This window comes from Lepidothrix coronata, unplaced genomic scaffold, assembly GCF_001604755.1.
Source record: "Lepidothrix coronata isolate B3197 unplaced genomic scaffold, Lepidothrix_coronata-1.0 Scaffold168, whole genome shotgun sequence".
Classification (NCBI taxonomy): domain Eukaryota; kingdom Metazoa; phylum Chordata; class Aves; order Passeriformes; family Pipridae; genus Lepidothrix; species Lepidothrix coronata.
The window spans coordinates 1-17,005 of record NW_016690348.1 but is presented as its reverse complement, the minus strand read 5'-3'; the positions used below and the strand labels follow the sequence as shown (position 1 = coordinate 17,005).

The 17,005-nt window shown below is 39.7% G+C and overlaps 1 protein-coding gene across 1 annotated transcript in view; it reads left to right on the top strand.

The window, feature by feature from the left end:
- RAD51B (RAD51 paralog B) overlaps positions 1-13,394 on the top strand; it is a 288,156-nt gene extending 274,762 nt beyond the window's left edge. Inside the window, exon 12 of the mRNA XM_017829726.1 lies at positions 13,345-13,394. Coding sequence (XP_017685215.1) covers positions 13,345-13,394 — 50 coding nt within the window. The remainder of the gene's footprint in view (positions 1-13,344) is intronic.
- Positions 13,395-17,005: the final 3,611 nt, after the last annotated feature.

Sequence of the window (17,005 nt, the reverse complement as noted above, 5' to 3'; positions counted from 1 at the left end):
TCCACCCTTTCCCCCCAACTCCTTTTCATCCTCCTGCAGGTCAGCAGGATCAGGTTTATGTTAGCGAACCATGAAGCTTATCAAATAAATGTTGCAGCAGCAGGTGTTTGGCTCTCTCCACAGGCCAAGTCTAACAAGGTTGATATTGTGTCTGTGGCCAAAGTAATGCAGTAATTACTTTTCTGGGCTTGGAACCCCCAAGAGGTTTCTGGGAACCAGTTAGAAAAACAAACCTTGCTAAGAGCAGGGAATTTTTAAAAAGGAACAGTGGTGCTCTCTGTGCCAGAAGGAGAGGACAGGCATTTTGAGTGCATCATCCAGCACAGTGCCCCATCCCCTCATAGGCTGCTCATGTTACAGGGGCCTGGAAAGTGCTTGAGTTTGGTTGCTCAGGTTGGGATGGGCAGCTTATTTTGGCCCACGGTGGAATGTGGAAAGGCAGTTGCTTTCTATAAAGCCATTAATGTGTACTGCAAGAAGAACGAACCCTAGGTTGGGGGGGCCCTTGAGTGTTTGCAATTCTCTCTGTATAATTCAATTCGACTTACACATCAGGAGTTGCATAGCAAAGCATTCCCACTGCTGTCTGTTTCTTACTTTTGAGCATTTCCTTTGTAAGCTTTGAGAAACCGAGTTACAGACCATGATGCCACCAAATTACACCAAAGGAAGAATGAGATCTCACAGCACAGCTTTGCTGTGCCTGTGTCCCTTTATCTCATGTAGTCACTTTAAGGCCAAGGAGGTAAAAGTTAAAACAGGTCTGTACAGTGATTACATTTAGAGGCAGCAATCTTCATCATTCTTTTTGAAAGAATATCGATTATTTGGGCCAAAGCTTTTTCCCTGTAGCCGATTATTACACATGATAATGCCTTTTACCATAGGCCATTTAAGCCAGCTTAAGTAATTGGGAAAATGTCCTGAACTACTGGAAATTTCTTCTGCAGCTATGGTCCGGGAGACCAGAATTTGACAGTGAGAAGAGAAAGAAAGTAAAACTGATTAGAGATTCATAGGATTGCCCATTTGACTTGAACCTCATAGGTTTAAAAAAATACTTTTTTATACATGAAGAAGCTCTAAAATTCTTACTGCCTATAAGGAATTCTTTAGGCATCCTTCTCTGCTGTTGCATCAAGCTACCAAGCAATGGCTTTGTAGTGATGAATGAATTTTCCCAAGCTAGGAAAGTTAGCATTTCATTAATGTCTGGCAATGCTTTCCCATTTCTACTGTTTACATTAAGCTCTATTTTTGCACATTACTTTGCATTATGAAGGCCTGGTGCCCTGGTGACAGTCCATAGATACCATGCCATTTGCTCACTGTTCTTCAGTGTTTCATGCTAAACTGTTTTATTCTCAGTATGTTTGCTGAGCATACTGTAACTGAGCATGCTGTAAAACCCCTGCTATGAATGCCATGGCATGCTAGTCTCCAGTGTTTAATTTTGTGCTAGGAATACTACGCACTTGGAGGCGAGTGCTATGAGTAGGTCAGACACCTGCTTCTTCAAGGTATTCAGTGACTTTCTATAAACACTGCCTAGTGTAGCAAGTAGTGAAAAAATGCTGTACCAAGACTGCTGGGAGGGAACATACTGGAATTTGCCTCAGCATTATTGCTTTAAAGGCAAACCTTAGTCTGCTCTTGAAAAATGGTGATAGGGTTCCTTCCACAGCAATTTCCCTATGCTGTAAATGCTATACAGATCAGCTGAAAATCAGGCAGGGTATGTGCGTCCTAAGATGGCCAAGATGGTGCTTATAGAGCTCACTGCTTTAATCTAGGACACATTTGCACAATGTAGACATTTTGTTTCATTTAACATAGTACTTTAATTTGATTTCTGTATATTTATTGTTGAAACACTTTTATGGCATTTAGAAGACCACACAAACCAGCTTAACTAGGACAGATTTTTTAATCATGTATTTTGCAAACATTGTCATTTGGAGGAAGGTTGTCATTTGAAGGAAGCGTTGCTGCGGAATTTGGCCAACCTGCCTATCTGAAGTCTCAAATTCTGAGAGGAGACAGAGGCCCATATATTTATTGTACTGTAGAAAGCAACAACCCAACTATGGCCGACTATAAGAAATCTCTACTGGATAGGAATGGATCAGCAAGATGCCATTCAGGAACAAGCTGTACAACAATGTTAAAAAGAGGCTGAGGCATGATAGGATTCGTGTTGCAGTGGCAGAGCTATGTATGAGAACCTCACACATGACTTATCAGTGTTCACCTGAGTGTAACTGGACATGAACCAGAATATATTTGCTATTAATATTGCAGCTGTGATTTTTTTTCTTTTTTTTACTTTTGTGATTAGAAGAATGTGCCAGCTGTGTGTGTGTGTGTGTTCTGGCAGCGGAGGGATGAAAGTGCTTACAGTTTCCATATGAAAGTAAGAGCATGCCTTCTCTAGACCCAAAACATTTATGAAAGTACTTTATAAAGTTTAAGAAATAGTGACAAAGAGGAAAATAAGTGGCAGTGGATTTGACCAAGGTATTTTATGGACTGTGATGTTTTGTGTAGTCCTCTGGAAAGAAACGGAAGAAATCTTTTGAAGATCATTGATTGGAAACAATCTTTATTACTGATCAAATTCACCTTTGTCAAAAAGATGGTTATTTAAATATTAGCATGTTTTACTCCCATGGCACAAAACTGATTCAAAGACTTGATCTGATAGATAAACTGTTAAATGGCTCATTAGATTAGATAAGGGAGTTGGAATGTATTTGATGTTAAAATGGCATCCCTACATGCCATATGAAATCTCTCTTCATCTATCATCCAGTGAAATATATTACCTGAGTATAGGATGCCATCTGTGCATTGTACAGTCTTCTGAAGGTTGGGAACTGGTTTGGACATTACTTTCTATTTATTACTTTTTGCTCCCAGTGATAAAAAAATGTTGTATTGGCTATAAAGAGATGAAAACATGTTGAAGTTTTCAGGTATTGGTAATAGACACCAGAGTTCTTACTTAATAGTCAGTTTACAGTAAGTTCTGGGCTACATCTGAAAGAAGAAAAAGGGACTGCTAACCAACCTGGAGAGTGGATTTCCTTCCATTCTTTAATGGAGCAGATTATTCCTGGCCTTTTAACACAGAAATTGTCACCATGAATGGAGTTATACAGCCCCCTGCAAAGACTGTCCTCTAGCATAAAATACCTAATATTGTCATTTTTTGTCAGATTCCAGAAACAAGCTAATGGTGTAACAGGATGCTAAAAGCACATCTATCACTTTAATTCATTCTTTTTTCCTTGATTACGGTCTTCTCTTACTCCATGGCCCAGATCCATCGAACTTATTTTTTTGTAGCCCATTTCCATTCATGGTGTATGGTCAAAAGAGGAGCTTAAATCTCCAGAATCAATCTTAAGCCCTTAATACACCATGTGATTTCTGACCCAGCAAGGACTTGGATCTCACAGCAAGAAAGTGATATCAGTCTTCCCATTTCTTGTCTGAACTTGCTGAGAGCCACTGTGGATACACGTCAGAGCAATAGTGATGCAGCTGGTGAACATGCCATCTGTGTTTCCAGCAGGACTCCTAAAAATCAAAACAAAACAAAGACTTCTTTCTTGGCTTGAAGAATTGATAGTGAGAATTAAAAGGTTTTAGTTGTAATTTAGGTTTGCATTGTATTTTCCAAGCCTTTGATGAGTAATGATAGCCATTGACCAGTTACTAGCGTGATGTATGCGTGTATTTTGTGTTTGGGAGCCAGTCCTGATGTGACTGTGAAGTATGCATAGACACTGCCTAGGCACAGTTTTTCTTCTTATGGGTGGGATTGTGTATTGAGCATTTAAGCATCATTTGAACACTCAGTGTTGCTTGAATGACTTGTCATACCCCTCCTAAATCTTTTGGATTCTCAACATGAGCGATTTTTTTTTTTAGTGACCTGCTTTCAATTAAAAAGTGATAAAATCAGCCCTCAACAAGTTTATCATGAACTAATTTCAAGTGCTCATATATTCCAAAAAGTGAGGCAACAGTTAGAGGCTCTTAATAAAGCATGAAGATATGAACCCCTAGAAGAATCAATTGGGAAGGCTCTCTTGAACAACTGCCTGTGAAGAGTTGCTTCTTGTCATCCCCAAGACAACTGGTTACCACTATGATTTAAAGTCTCTGGAGATAGTGAGACTATTTTTAGGAAACATATTCAGCAGAAATTAGATAGTACTCAGGTCTTTACATGGGTCAGTCTTAGTAGCCTCAAGAATGCATGCAAAACTATGTGGCGCTTACTGTGAGACTCAGTCTGACTTTGTATTTAAAAAATTCAAATGAAATTTCAGAAAGTTCTAACTGGAGTGCTAAAAATTTCTATGTTGATTTTTGGGAGCGTGAGCCATCTTATAATGGTTCATGCAGTTAATGCTAGGAATTTTGAGGTTCACCTCATGGGAAACATATGAAGTCTGTAACAGCAGAAGGAAGACCAGTGTGCCTGGAAATGATAGATTCAAATTTTCCTTGTTAAGCTATTAAATTTGTCTATTTTCCTCTTTCTGATGTTGTCTTACGTGTATCTTTTCTATGCTAGTTGTTGAGTAAGTGGTGAGATATTAAAATATATGTATCTATATATAAATATCTACATTAGTAAGACAAATGTAGATTAAAAAAAAATCCTTATATTTTTTGGATTAATGGTCTTAGCCTACTGTTAAGATTTGTGTTTCTCAGTCGTTTAGTATGTTGGAAATTTAATCAAGGGGTATCAAAGGATATACCTTTGGCCGGGGGAAAATAATTTAGCAAAGAAAAGGTAGGAATGGTAGAGATAGGAAGTCTTTTAATATGCCCCCATGAGACAGGACAGAAAGAAAACAAATGCAAAAGAAGACTGAAGGAAAGAAAGAACCATAAGGGAGAAAAAAATTAAAGAGTGGGGAATAGAAAACTGGAATTAGGAAGGAACCTCAAAAAAAATAAAGCATAAAGCTTTGTCCATGCTGCCAACAAATCTATTTTGCTCAATTTTGGCTAAGCTAGATAAACATTTTTTCTGGCATATATAGGTGATGGCCCAAATTTGTTTGTTACAAGTGGGTTGGAAAAAACCGTTCCAAAAATGCTTTTGCCTAGTCTCATGAATTGTGCTAAATCATATTTTTACTCTGAGTCAAAAAAATTTGGCCCCACAGAGGCCAGCTAAACACCAAGGCAGATCAGACAGTTGGATTTCACAGCTGTTTTTACATTCTGTGGTTTTAGCTGTGGGGATGTGGCGTAACTGCAACATCCCGTGAGATCTCTGAGGGAAGAAGGACCCCAAGGTAGCGTTCTCCAGCTCTGCCAAACATCAGGAACAGCATAAGCAGGGAGATTCAGCAGTCAATGCTCTTGATGTCTGTAGTGTAAAATCACAACAAAAATGCCTGCAGCAGAATATAACACAAAAAAACCAAAGACACGGACAGTCAGTGTGAGTGTGCTTGTTCTACACAGCACACCATTCCAGTGATTATGAACATGATTTTATTATTTCTTCAATGTCTAATCTCCTACTGCTTCAATTTGTCTGAATGTTGCAACTTGAACCTGTTTGTTTTAGTTGAGCTGAGAAAAAACTGGGCTTGTAAGCATGAGTCTAACTCTTCTTATGTAAGTTCCAGCGTGTACGGAAGAACTAATAAGGGATGTGTTACATGGATTCTGGCCATTAGAAATATGGTCTATATCTGTGGTCCTTAGGACTCACAGTGCTCCATGGGATGTAGGGCATTAGTTTCGGGCAGCTAGCTAAAGGCATCCTTGTCCTATTCAGCCATATTTCTCTGACGTGCCTCCGTTTAGAGATAATCAAGGAACAATGGTGAATTGAGCCACTCAGCCTTATTTTTCTGACAATCTGAGTACCTAAAGATCCTTGTGCTGTTACTGGTTGTTTTGTGATAGCATCTGTGACCCCTATTCAGTATCCAGAGCTCCACAATGCAAGGCAGTGTGTGCACACAAAGAATAAAAAGATGGCCCTTGCCCTTGCTGATTTCAAATATGGTTTATAGTTCATCCAGCAACTCAGTACATAAAACTGAGCACCAAAACTAATGGTCAACAAAATCACAAACCGCTTGAAAACAAACTTAGCTTAAAAAGACCACGATCACCATGTAAATGTTGTCCTGTCCTATACTTAAAACATTTCTGACTTCTGATTGGCATGTTGATAAATTCCTGCAACCAACATCATGTGACAAAAGGGCTAACCCAACATCCAGCATTCCTAAGTGCTCATAAATGGGATCACACTTCTTCACAAGCTCTTGGAAAGGGAAAATATATTTTTTAATTGTCGTATTGGCAAATAGGAAGGGTAGATAGGGAAAACCAAGAAAAACATATTTAGTTGCAGTAAGTGCCCAAAACAAATACCAGTGCTTTATGAGTGCTGGAAACAATTTGAGCAGTCCATTTTTCTTACAGAATTATGTAGCCATAAGCCATTCCCAGTAGATGAACAGTGCCCACCAGTCTTTTGCCAAGCAAAGGAAAAAGGGGAAAAAACTTTGCACTTAAGTTGCTATGGTCCTTTTTGGGTTTGCAGTAGTTTTGTGAAGCAGCGTTCGGAGTCATTTGTTCTGTTTTCAGCAGTGTCCTTGACCATACCCCCTGCCAGTAACAGGACCTTTAAGTCCAAGAGAAAGAAAGAACTTTTTTTTTTTTTTTTACCCAACTAGCAGAGGATGTGCTGAGCCAAAATAGAAATAGCAAGGTCAGGTCAGGGCAAGGCCCTGCATTTCATTAGCCAGGCCTAGCTAGGAGTGATTAAATATGTACAAGAGGCTTTGAATAGATCCAGGGAGGAGGGATGACATTGTGGAATACAGAAAAATCATTCTTTGGTGCTGTCAACTGACTAAATACAGGATGGTACTTAATTAGAGAGATAAAAAGAATTTGTTCTAATTATTTAAATTCTGTAGAAGAGAGGGAATTTTTTAAATTTTCTGATGAGTGTTTTGAAGAGAAGGAGAGGAGGGTCTGGACAAAATGCGTCAGCCTGGCTTAACAGAACCCAGATAGCCTCGAGATACATGTTGACCTAGCCTGTAGTTCTCTTGAGTCTAACTTGATGAAGGCTCAGTAAAAGGACAAAATTATATTGGCAATGAAATCAAGGCCCTGCTAAATTTTGGAGGCGCTTTGGCTAGAAACTGATGACCTTCAGAGCACATTGCACTGTCTGTTTCATCCGACATGTTAGAGAATTTGAAAAGAATGGAGCTTTGAAGCCAAAAAAGTACTGTGTCAAGTGCTTTGGCTACCCAGCTTGAATTTGCTTTTGAGGCTGCCTGACTTAATTGACATTTTATAGCTGTATTGTAATTCTTGTATGACAATAGCATTGTTGCATAGGCACCTAGGCACTGAATGTCCACAGTTTGTAGTCCTTTCCTTAGAAAATACCAGCCTAGTTGGTTGAAACTAGAATATATTTACATTAGTTTGGAGCACCAACAATAATGTCTTCACAAAATTTCTAGGGGCTATTTTTTTAAACCAGCCCAAAGGAATTTGAATTACTGCTTTATACTTCTGAAAGGTGATTCCTGCAGCAGCATAATACTCCTTAGTGTCATGTTGGAAGGTCAATTCTGAATCAGCTGGGGATTTCTGCATACTCATTTTTGCATGAATCTACCTTAAAACAATGTGAAAGCCAGGATTTAGTAACGGTAGTGCAATTTACGTATCTAGACACAGGTGTATTTACAGTAGTATAAAGATATTTGTATCATACTGGTTCTTGTTACTGAAACAGTATATTTTTCTTTCTGGTCCAGTATGTCTGGACTGCCTGAAAATTGTTTTCTTGGGCAGTGTTGTATCTTCTTTACTCTATTACAGTAAATATAAGGCTTATAAAAAATCTTTTGCTTTTCTGGAAGTCATTTGATAGTCGAGCTGACATTAATGGTCTGTTCACTGGCAGAGGTATATAGTTTGATTTATATGTTTTCATGCAAAGATGTTAGACTGACAGCTCTGGGAACAGAAATACTCAACTAATTGCCCAAACATGCAGTGTATTGCAAACTTTGCCAACCTTTCACAGTGATGGTATCTTGATCCTTGAGCATGAGAGCATATCTAAGCCTTCTGAGGGTATTCAGTGCTGAACCCAATAGGCCCAAGAAGTACTTTTTGTTAGCTCTCTTCATGATTCACGAAGGTAAACAATGACTGTGAGTTTCTTTTGTAAAGCTATTGAACAGCCAGCCTGGCAATAACAGCTCCAAGTCACAAGAGCTATGTTTCAAGCTATGGTAACTTTATTCTGAAAGGCTGCAGATCCCACTTTCCTGCTGTGGAAAGTGGGATCTTTCCAGCCCCTGGTCATTGTATCTCTCCCTGCTGTTCCATTACCAGGAATGACCAGTTGTGGGCCTGCAAGTTTGGGTCACATATTCGTGTGGAGACTTCTAAACTAGCACTAGTGTAAATTTAGTCTCTGAGGCTTAATCAGAAGCAGTATTTGTCAATAGATGGTTGCTGAATCAACACTGCTGTTCCCAATTACCCATCACAGCAAGTTCTAACAGCTGACTGATTGTGAAACTTCTCATTCTTTCCCTGACCACTCCCGTATCTGCTCTTCTCCTTTTCAGGTTTTCCCCCTCCTGCTCCTCTCACCCATGACCTTCCTCATTTCCCCTCTCCTTCCCTCCATCCACTCCTTTTCCATTTTTTCCTCTCCCTCCTCATATCGCTTCCATTCCTTCATCTCCCCGTTCCTGCTGCTCTCCCTTTCTTCCATTACATTTTTCCTTCATATGTCCCCATGTATTTTTCATTTTTTCATCTTCCTACAGCTTCCTATCGCCCTCCCCTCATTGTCACATGGAATAAGTAGCGGTGTTATGAAGATGGGGGTGCTATTAGCAGGATCGTATTTATCTATTCTGCATCATTCCTCTGTCTTGTCCTCATGGTTTCTTCTTACTAGTTGCCTTACTGGTGATGTATTAAATATATAAAATTTTATTCTTTTTTGTTCCTTTTCTTTAGAAATCTAGGGAAAGGAAGACAGGCAATAGGAATCTGCTTATTTGTCCTTTTCTCATCCCATGAAGCAAAGGTGGTTCAACTGTGGGCTTTTTCTGTGCATAAGAAGGAGTAGAGGCCCTGCCTTGAAAATCTTGGCTTTTTTTTACCTTCAGGTTTTCTTCCAGACCCTTTTTTAAGTAAATGGAAAGGAGTGATTTTCTTGTATCACCGGCACTCTTTTCTTTCCCTCCTCCTCCCTGCCCAGTCATGTCCCTAATTAATTGAATTCCCTATTAGACCTTTTGTGAGTCATTTCAATTACCCATTAGTGAAGCAGCCTGGGATTTCTGCTGTGTTTTCACTCATCTTCCTGGAATTTCTCTTCTCCTCCCTCCCCCTCCTTCCCCTTTTAGTCACTCTGATCTGTGAAAAGTATTAGATGGACTTCAGTGCCGAGTGCCTATATTGTTTGCAGGCCCAGCTGCATACTTCTACACTCTGCCTTGTGCGTCACAGCTATTCATCTTGTTTTGTACTTGGCTCTGCTGCAGATGCTGTAAATATGGTAATTTTAGATTCCCTGATTGCAAAGGGTTGCAGGGCGGGTCTAAGTGGTAAGAACACTGTTTGATTTACACTAGTTCATTCTGGTTTCTTAGAGTTTGGAGTTTTAACGATACAACCAAACTGAAACATGGTTGTAAAGGCAGGGTTTTTTTTAGCGCTAGGAGAAGGATACATATGAGGTTAGCTTTGTGTATCAACATACAAAAGCACTGCCCCAGAAACTCTAGGGAGACTGGAAAGAAAGCAGGAGATAACTTTTCAGGTTATTACGTAGAATGCCTTCACACACAGATAGCTGCAAAACATGGATGGATCTGTAAACTGCAAAAATGGAAAAGATCCAGGACAGAAAACTGTGAAGGGCAGATCTGTAAGTTGACAGAAATGCCATCAATACTGAAGTACTGTAGACTTATGGCAATCCCTGAAGAACAGCTTATTTCTAGAAAATTTTTGAAATACTGGGTAGGACTGTAACAGGTAACACGTGTTATATTTCTGAAGAGAAGAAGGCAGTGATAAAGCTAGCTTGCTAAACTTATGATGGATACAGTGACTACCTGAAATCCAATATATGGAGAATCACATTTCTATTCTGAAATTGAATTTGTACAGCACATGAATCTTTCAGGCTTGGGGTAATTCTCAAGTGATACAGAGAGGCAAACCGTATCGCTGGGAACCAACCTGTTGGAAATGTGCCTCACACATCCCAAGTTACAAAAGTAGTTTACAATGCTCAAGCTATTATGATACTTTCATAATATTATGATGCTTGTCCCTGTGAGGTTAGAGTATTTCAAGACAGAAGAAACTTTTGATAATCAGGCTGTTGTGAGAAGGCTCTCTCTCACAGCTTCCCAGGGGGACCTCATTTGTTGAACTGACGGGAAGCGAATTTACGAGGGTTCAGTATTCATAGGTACTTTTTTTTCCTCCTAGCTCTTTATCCAGTCAAAGGAGAAAGGAAGGGAATGTTGTGAAAATACCACTCGGTACAGACACATTAAGATGTTAGTAGGAGACCAACTGGGAATTATTTTAACTTTAATATCTTGAAATCTTGGTCCCCTGGTAGGCAGCAGTGGATTTCAGAGCTTCATTAGATGACTCTGGAGTTTTGCTGCTTCACAAGGTGACATTACTTGAGTTGAAACTGTAAAAGAGAGAAAGGAGCTAGTGAAGAGTTGTATATGTGAGCCCCTTCTTTCTTTATGGGACATGCAGCAGCAGGGCCCATATCACTTTATCTGAAGTTACCAGGTCATGGCAACACCTTTCTTTAGCTGTCTGTGGTATTGCTCTATTTTCTTGCACACATTCCATTGCTAGTATCATGTTACAAGGTTTTGTCATTTGGCAGGTCTTACACCTTTTCCTTTCTTACATATCCTCTTAGATTAAGTATTCTGCTGCAGAGTTAGCATGGTGAGGACTGCTACCCAACTTCTGGGCTGAGCAGCAGCAGCATCTGAAATGGAGCTTTGGACGTGCTGTCATTTTGCCTGATAAGCTGCCCAGTGTGTGCCAGAGGATACCAGCTGTGCCAGGGATATTGACTGAATTCCCTATGCTCTAGGCAGCTTTCTGCACCTTTTTGTAGTAACTCTTTTCTTTTCCCAAGAGAAAACAGCGGGACAGAAGACTTCTGCTGCACTAGTCCAAGAAAAGAAGCCATTTGTCCCAGCACAGAGCTGGATCCTTTATCACTGACAGGATAGCACATATACTGTAGGAGAAAACTCTGTTAGCCCTTCCATGCCAAAGAGTATCTGATGTTCATTTTTCTTACATGGGACCTTAATTCTCCTCCTATAATGTTATTAGATTTCTTTATATGGCTTTTGCTGCTGCGTGACACTGCTTGGCTTCTACAAAGTACTGCTGTGTTTTACTCCAAAGCTGTTTGCGTCTTAGTAGCAGACAAAAACCTGACAGCCAAACTTAAATGGTGTAGCTAGTTCAGTTGGTTAGTAAAGGAGCTGCAAAAAACTGAAGTTTATTGCATTCCTAACCTCTCTTGCATTTTTCACAGGTAGGTCTGTGTATATAAAGAAATCCACAACTTCTGGAAAATACAGTCCCATGTATGTAAAACACAAGTTCAAAAATACTTTGCAAAGCTGGACTCAACACTGTGTAATGCAGAGAATTCTTGAATCTTTCAGACCTGCCTAGACCTTTCAGGAACTTCTCAATACTTTGTTTTGTTCCCAAATTAACTTTGCTCAAGCACTACCTCAGCCCCACTGGTAGCTCTTCCCATCTCCAAGTTGCTTAGTACACATGGCAGCTTTCAGGGGTTCAGGCTTCATTCACATGCCACTTGGAAGTGCCCTGGCATGTAAGTTCACAGGGTGAACCCATTGCCAACTCTTGTCCTTCCCCTAGCTGTTGCTGCATTGCCATTTGATGCATGAGCACGACGTTGAAAAGTGCGTCTTACCCAGTGTTCTTAACTGGGTTAGTGTTTGGGTGTGGGTTAGTCTTTGAGCCGTGTTAATCCAGTTTCCTAGATCCCAATTCTGTTCTAATTCTTCTCTAGAACAAATGTCTAATCTACTTCAGTGCATCTGTTGGGTTGCAAATAGCAGGTTAAATCAAATATATGAAACACAGTCATTTAACTGGGCATGCAGTGTACAGGGTGAAAGTGGGGAGAAATCTCCCTCTCATTGATTCTCTTCCTCAAAAAGAACTTGTAAACAGATTTGTTTCTTTTTAAAAATAAATTATTAATCATGCTACCTTTTTTTTTAATCTAAGCAGCTGCATGGCAAAGTATGGCCTAGTCATCCATTTCTCCATTGGGTTTGTATTTGATTTTGCAAGCAATCAGTGCTTGGAGAGAGTCAGTTTGCATTCCACTCTCTCTCTCCATTATGTTGTGTGCTTAGAGGGGTTTATGTGGGCTATCACACTTGGCTCCCATGAGATCCCACATCTGGTAAAGGATAGAGTGTATGACCCCACTCCCAGCTCTTCCTTACTTCCAGCCTCCCCCCATTATCTGAGAAAGTTAGACTAAAAGCAACATGTATGATGGCAAAGGTCCAAGTTTGAAATGTGTCCATTGTATGTGTTCAGTTCAAAAAAAACATATCAAGGCAAGTGCAGTCCTTACAAGTAGCACCCCTGGGCCTTCTTTTATTCCAAAGCAGAGATATTTACCAAAGGAAAAGAGGGAAGTGATGGGGTAACAGAGTACACATGTTGTGAAAATATGCAGGCAGAGACTGAAGAAAAAATAACATTCTGCCACAAGTAGCTGCCTTGTTCCCCAACTTTTTTTTTCCTTCAGATTAGAACCAGTCATTTCTTGTGCTCTTTCAAGCACCTTCTGTGGTTTCCTGACAGCTGGCTGGAGAGGATTGAAATCTGGCTTAAAAATGGGCCATGGTCATGTTATTTTTGAGAGAGGAGAAACAAAAAATCCCATAATGGTTGAAATTCACAGGTTTGAGTTTTGGTGGGTTGTTTGTTTTGTTTTTTTTTTTTTTTTAGAAAATCAGTGTTGGATATTTTAATATATAACTTTAGAACTTTAGTTAAAAGTTATTAATAAAAACCAACTACAGAATCAGCTCTTCATTTCTCTCTCCTCTGTTTGATTTATAATGGCAAGCAGTATTTTGTGTGGAGTAGCCTGCCCTTTTTCTCTGGAGTGAAAATGTTCAGCTTCATGAAAGGGTATGCTGGGGGTTTCTGAAAGTATTTTTTTGTTTGTTTGTTTTTAAGGATACGATAACACTTCTCTTGCAAAAACTGTTTCATTAACAGAAAGATAAGTCTGAGCAACAGCCTGCAGGCTGGTATTCTTGATCCCAGCTGTCCTGGCCTGAACTGAAAATACCAATACATTCCTAGCTTTACATTCAAGCAGATGGCTTCTGTTAGGAGTTATAAACCTTTCTGGTCTTTTGTTCTTTTGCGAACAAGTTCTCCTTTTAAAATATTTTAAAAAGAGAATACTGAGTTCACAGAACTGGTAACTTATTTGACCTGAATTTTAGGGCTCAAGGCTTCCTCTAGGGATCAGGGTTCGCTACCCCTGCAGACAAAGGGCACAGCCCAGAAAGGTAGTCCTGTCAACTAGGTTTAAGGAAAGAAAAGAAAGAAAGCAGAAGCAGAGCGAAAGGTACAAGAGAAAAATGTCAGCAGGAGGCAGCAAGTAGAGAAAGTCAACTATCATGCCCTGCTGTATGGGGAGAGTGAAGAAAAAAGTCCTGCTATAGTAGAGCATGAGGAAGATGGAAGTGTTGACTGACTCTTGACTTTTGAACAGATGGACGAACAAACAACCCCAGGCAGTTATAGAGCACGACTGAGACATTTATAACATCACAGGGAGTGGAGGGACTGAATGAGTAGAGAACTGGAACCATGTCACCTGACCAGGGCATACTCTGCATCAGCAACTCTGCATCCTCCAGGATGTCTTTCAGAGCATCTTTCTTCTCTTAAATTTAATAGTGTGTTACAGTCTGTTCTGCAGAAGAACTAGAATGGGGTCAAAGGAGAGTTTTGTCAGTGTTGTCCAGTCCATCCATAACACTTCTAGAGACTCATTTAAGAGCAATTTTAATAAGGGTGTTTTTTGTATTGTGAACAGACATGCTCTAAGAACTGGAATGGAAGCCCATTACATACAGTTCATTCACTGAAAAAAGGGATTTTTGATGGGTAACAGAGATAAAAATAGTCATCAATTCTTACTCACAGCTAACTCCTTAAGAGTGTGAATAAGCAGCACAGTCTAATGGGTAGAAGGTGTTTGTGGAAATGAGGAGCCCCTTTTTAATGTTTGCTCAGCTCTGGATTTGTTGAATGACAATGGATAACGTCGGTGAACATTTTCACAAAGTAGTTAGTAACGTTGAACTACTTTGTGAAAATGTGTGGGATAATTAGTTATGAATGTTTTGAAGATATTGATTTCCATATTTCTGGTAATTGATTGTGACAATGCATCATACTGTGTGGTTTAAAAGACATCTGTTAAATTAATTAAACAGATGAATGTGTCCCTTCATATCCCTCATGTCCATGCTACAAATGATAAAAGCCCACCAATAAGAAATTAAACTGAGTCAAATTTTCTTATCACGTCACTGAGTTGCACTGATTTCTTTGAAGCTATGCCCATCACTAATGATTTGGCTTACTAGGTCCAATGTCTTTATGAACAAAATTTATAAGTACGACATTGTTAATTGAGAGGGTCTGCTGTCATAACCTATGTCTTTTTTCATAGATTTCTGCACAAAAATCATTTTGAAAGATTATATTTTATAGTCTTCAGTTGTAGAATGAGCCCTTTCAGTGGTGTTCACGCTCCCACATTCACACCAGAAAGTTGACTTGGCTTCTAGAAGTAGTATTGAGTGCCAAACCAGATTATTCCTACTGTGTAACTAGTCTTCACCTGTTTGTTTGGGGGTTTTTTTGTACGAAGCATTAATGAAAGAATACTTCTTGGAATAATTTAGTGGCTAGAGGAAGGTAGTGCTATTCATGGCTTTGCTAGGCAGTAGCATAGATACACTCTATGATTATTAAAAACCAGGGCAAACCACTTTAACTATCTGTGAAGAACCTTCCCTGTCAGAAAAATGGATGTAAGAATATTACCACTTGTGCTGGTTTCCACTTTTCAGGTTTTGTTACTCGTAAGCTGTAATGCTTAATGCTCCAAATCACTAGCTATTCTTATTGCAGCATAATTTTTTAAAAAAGTCTGTCTTTTTTTTTCTGGTTTTGGTATGATTGACTGTCATACCAATAACACTGTTTTTCATATGACATACTGTACTCACTATTGTTTGAAATCGCTATTAGAACATTTGACAATAACATTTTCTTTCTGAACTTGTATTTTTTCCAGCACTGTTTTTTTTTCTTTTCTTTTCCTGTTTATCTAAAGTGGCTGAAGGAAAAGGACACATTGCGTCAAGGCTGATAGGACAAGAATTAGACCTACTGTATGCACTGATTGCATTCAGGCTTAGGAACACTTCCTTTCTCCTCCCCCATACTCAAAGCCAGCTCTGCTCCATTCTTTGGGGTGGGCAGGATGTTGAGATTTACAAGGCCTCTACTCTTTCAAGTACTGGGAGACCATGGTACTTTCTAATTTTTTTACAAAGCCTGAGCCTGAGGAAAATAGGTACAGTGATCATGAGGATGGAGAGCTTCATATTCTCCACATTTCAGGTGGTGTGTTACCCTGGGAATAACAGTAAAGGAATACGAAGTTTGCTGTGATTTGGTGCTTAGGATTGGTTACAATTTAAAACTTGGTTTGTGCTTAGTGCAGAGCCAAATTCTGAACTGATTTTGTCCTACTGCATACATGTTTACTCCTGCATGGATATGGACATAATGGAAGAATTCACCCTCATGGAATTGCAAAGAATTTGTTAACAGCTGGAAATCCTACTGGTTTAATTTAAGTAAGTTTAACAGGTTTACTGGAACTTGTGCCACACCCATGTTCATTCTCTGTTTAAGCTGCTTTTCACTAAGTGCTTACATAAGGGTTTGCAATAGTTTAAGTAAATTGGATATAAACCGTGCATTTACTTGAAGCAGTGTAATTTCCCTGTGTAAACAAGAGCAAAGTCAAAACCTACAGACAACCCTCTTCCTCTGGACGCAGCTGGAAGGTATTGCTGAGGCCAGTTACCACAGTCCTCTGTTGGCCACCTTCAACTGCTCGGCCATGGATGGGGGTTGTGTACGTACTCCCCAGTACATTTTGGGGTGTAGTGTAAAGGCGTATTAGCTCAAACCACTTGCTTAAACTGATGTGACAAATCCTGCCTGGAAGTGCTCACAGCAGCAGGTCTGCCAGGGTGGCAGATAGAGGCAGCTGGAGGGCAGCAGTCTCTCAGACTAGGGCAGCTGTTTGCAGAGTGAGCATCTGCCCATTGGCTAACTTGCACACAAGCTAGATTCCCTTCAAGCGGCTTATTCACGCTTTACCCCTTACTAAAGGCTTCAAAGTTGATTTGATTTATGAGTCAATGAGCATCAACTTCTATTCACTACTGTGCCAATACTCAAGTTGTCAGACGTCATGAGATTTGTCTACTGTAAATTGTTTCCATTTCCCAGTTAGTGCAGAATATTCAAGAGAGCAGGTTTCAGTTCAAAATCCAAAGGTACTCCACTTGCCATTTCTCTTCATGATTTCTTTACTGTCTGTAATTCTGAATCTAGAATGTTTTTCCACTGCTACTTTTCAGTTTCACTCTTTGCTTGGTTTCCCATTGTTGACCAAAAGCAGCCTGTTTTCTTTCCACTACCTTCAGTGGAAGTGGGGCAGGGCCCAGTTACCTCTATGATAACCAGGGAATATCTTTTTAACATTAAGAAGGAACATGTAGGAGCTCATATG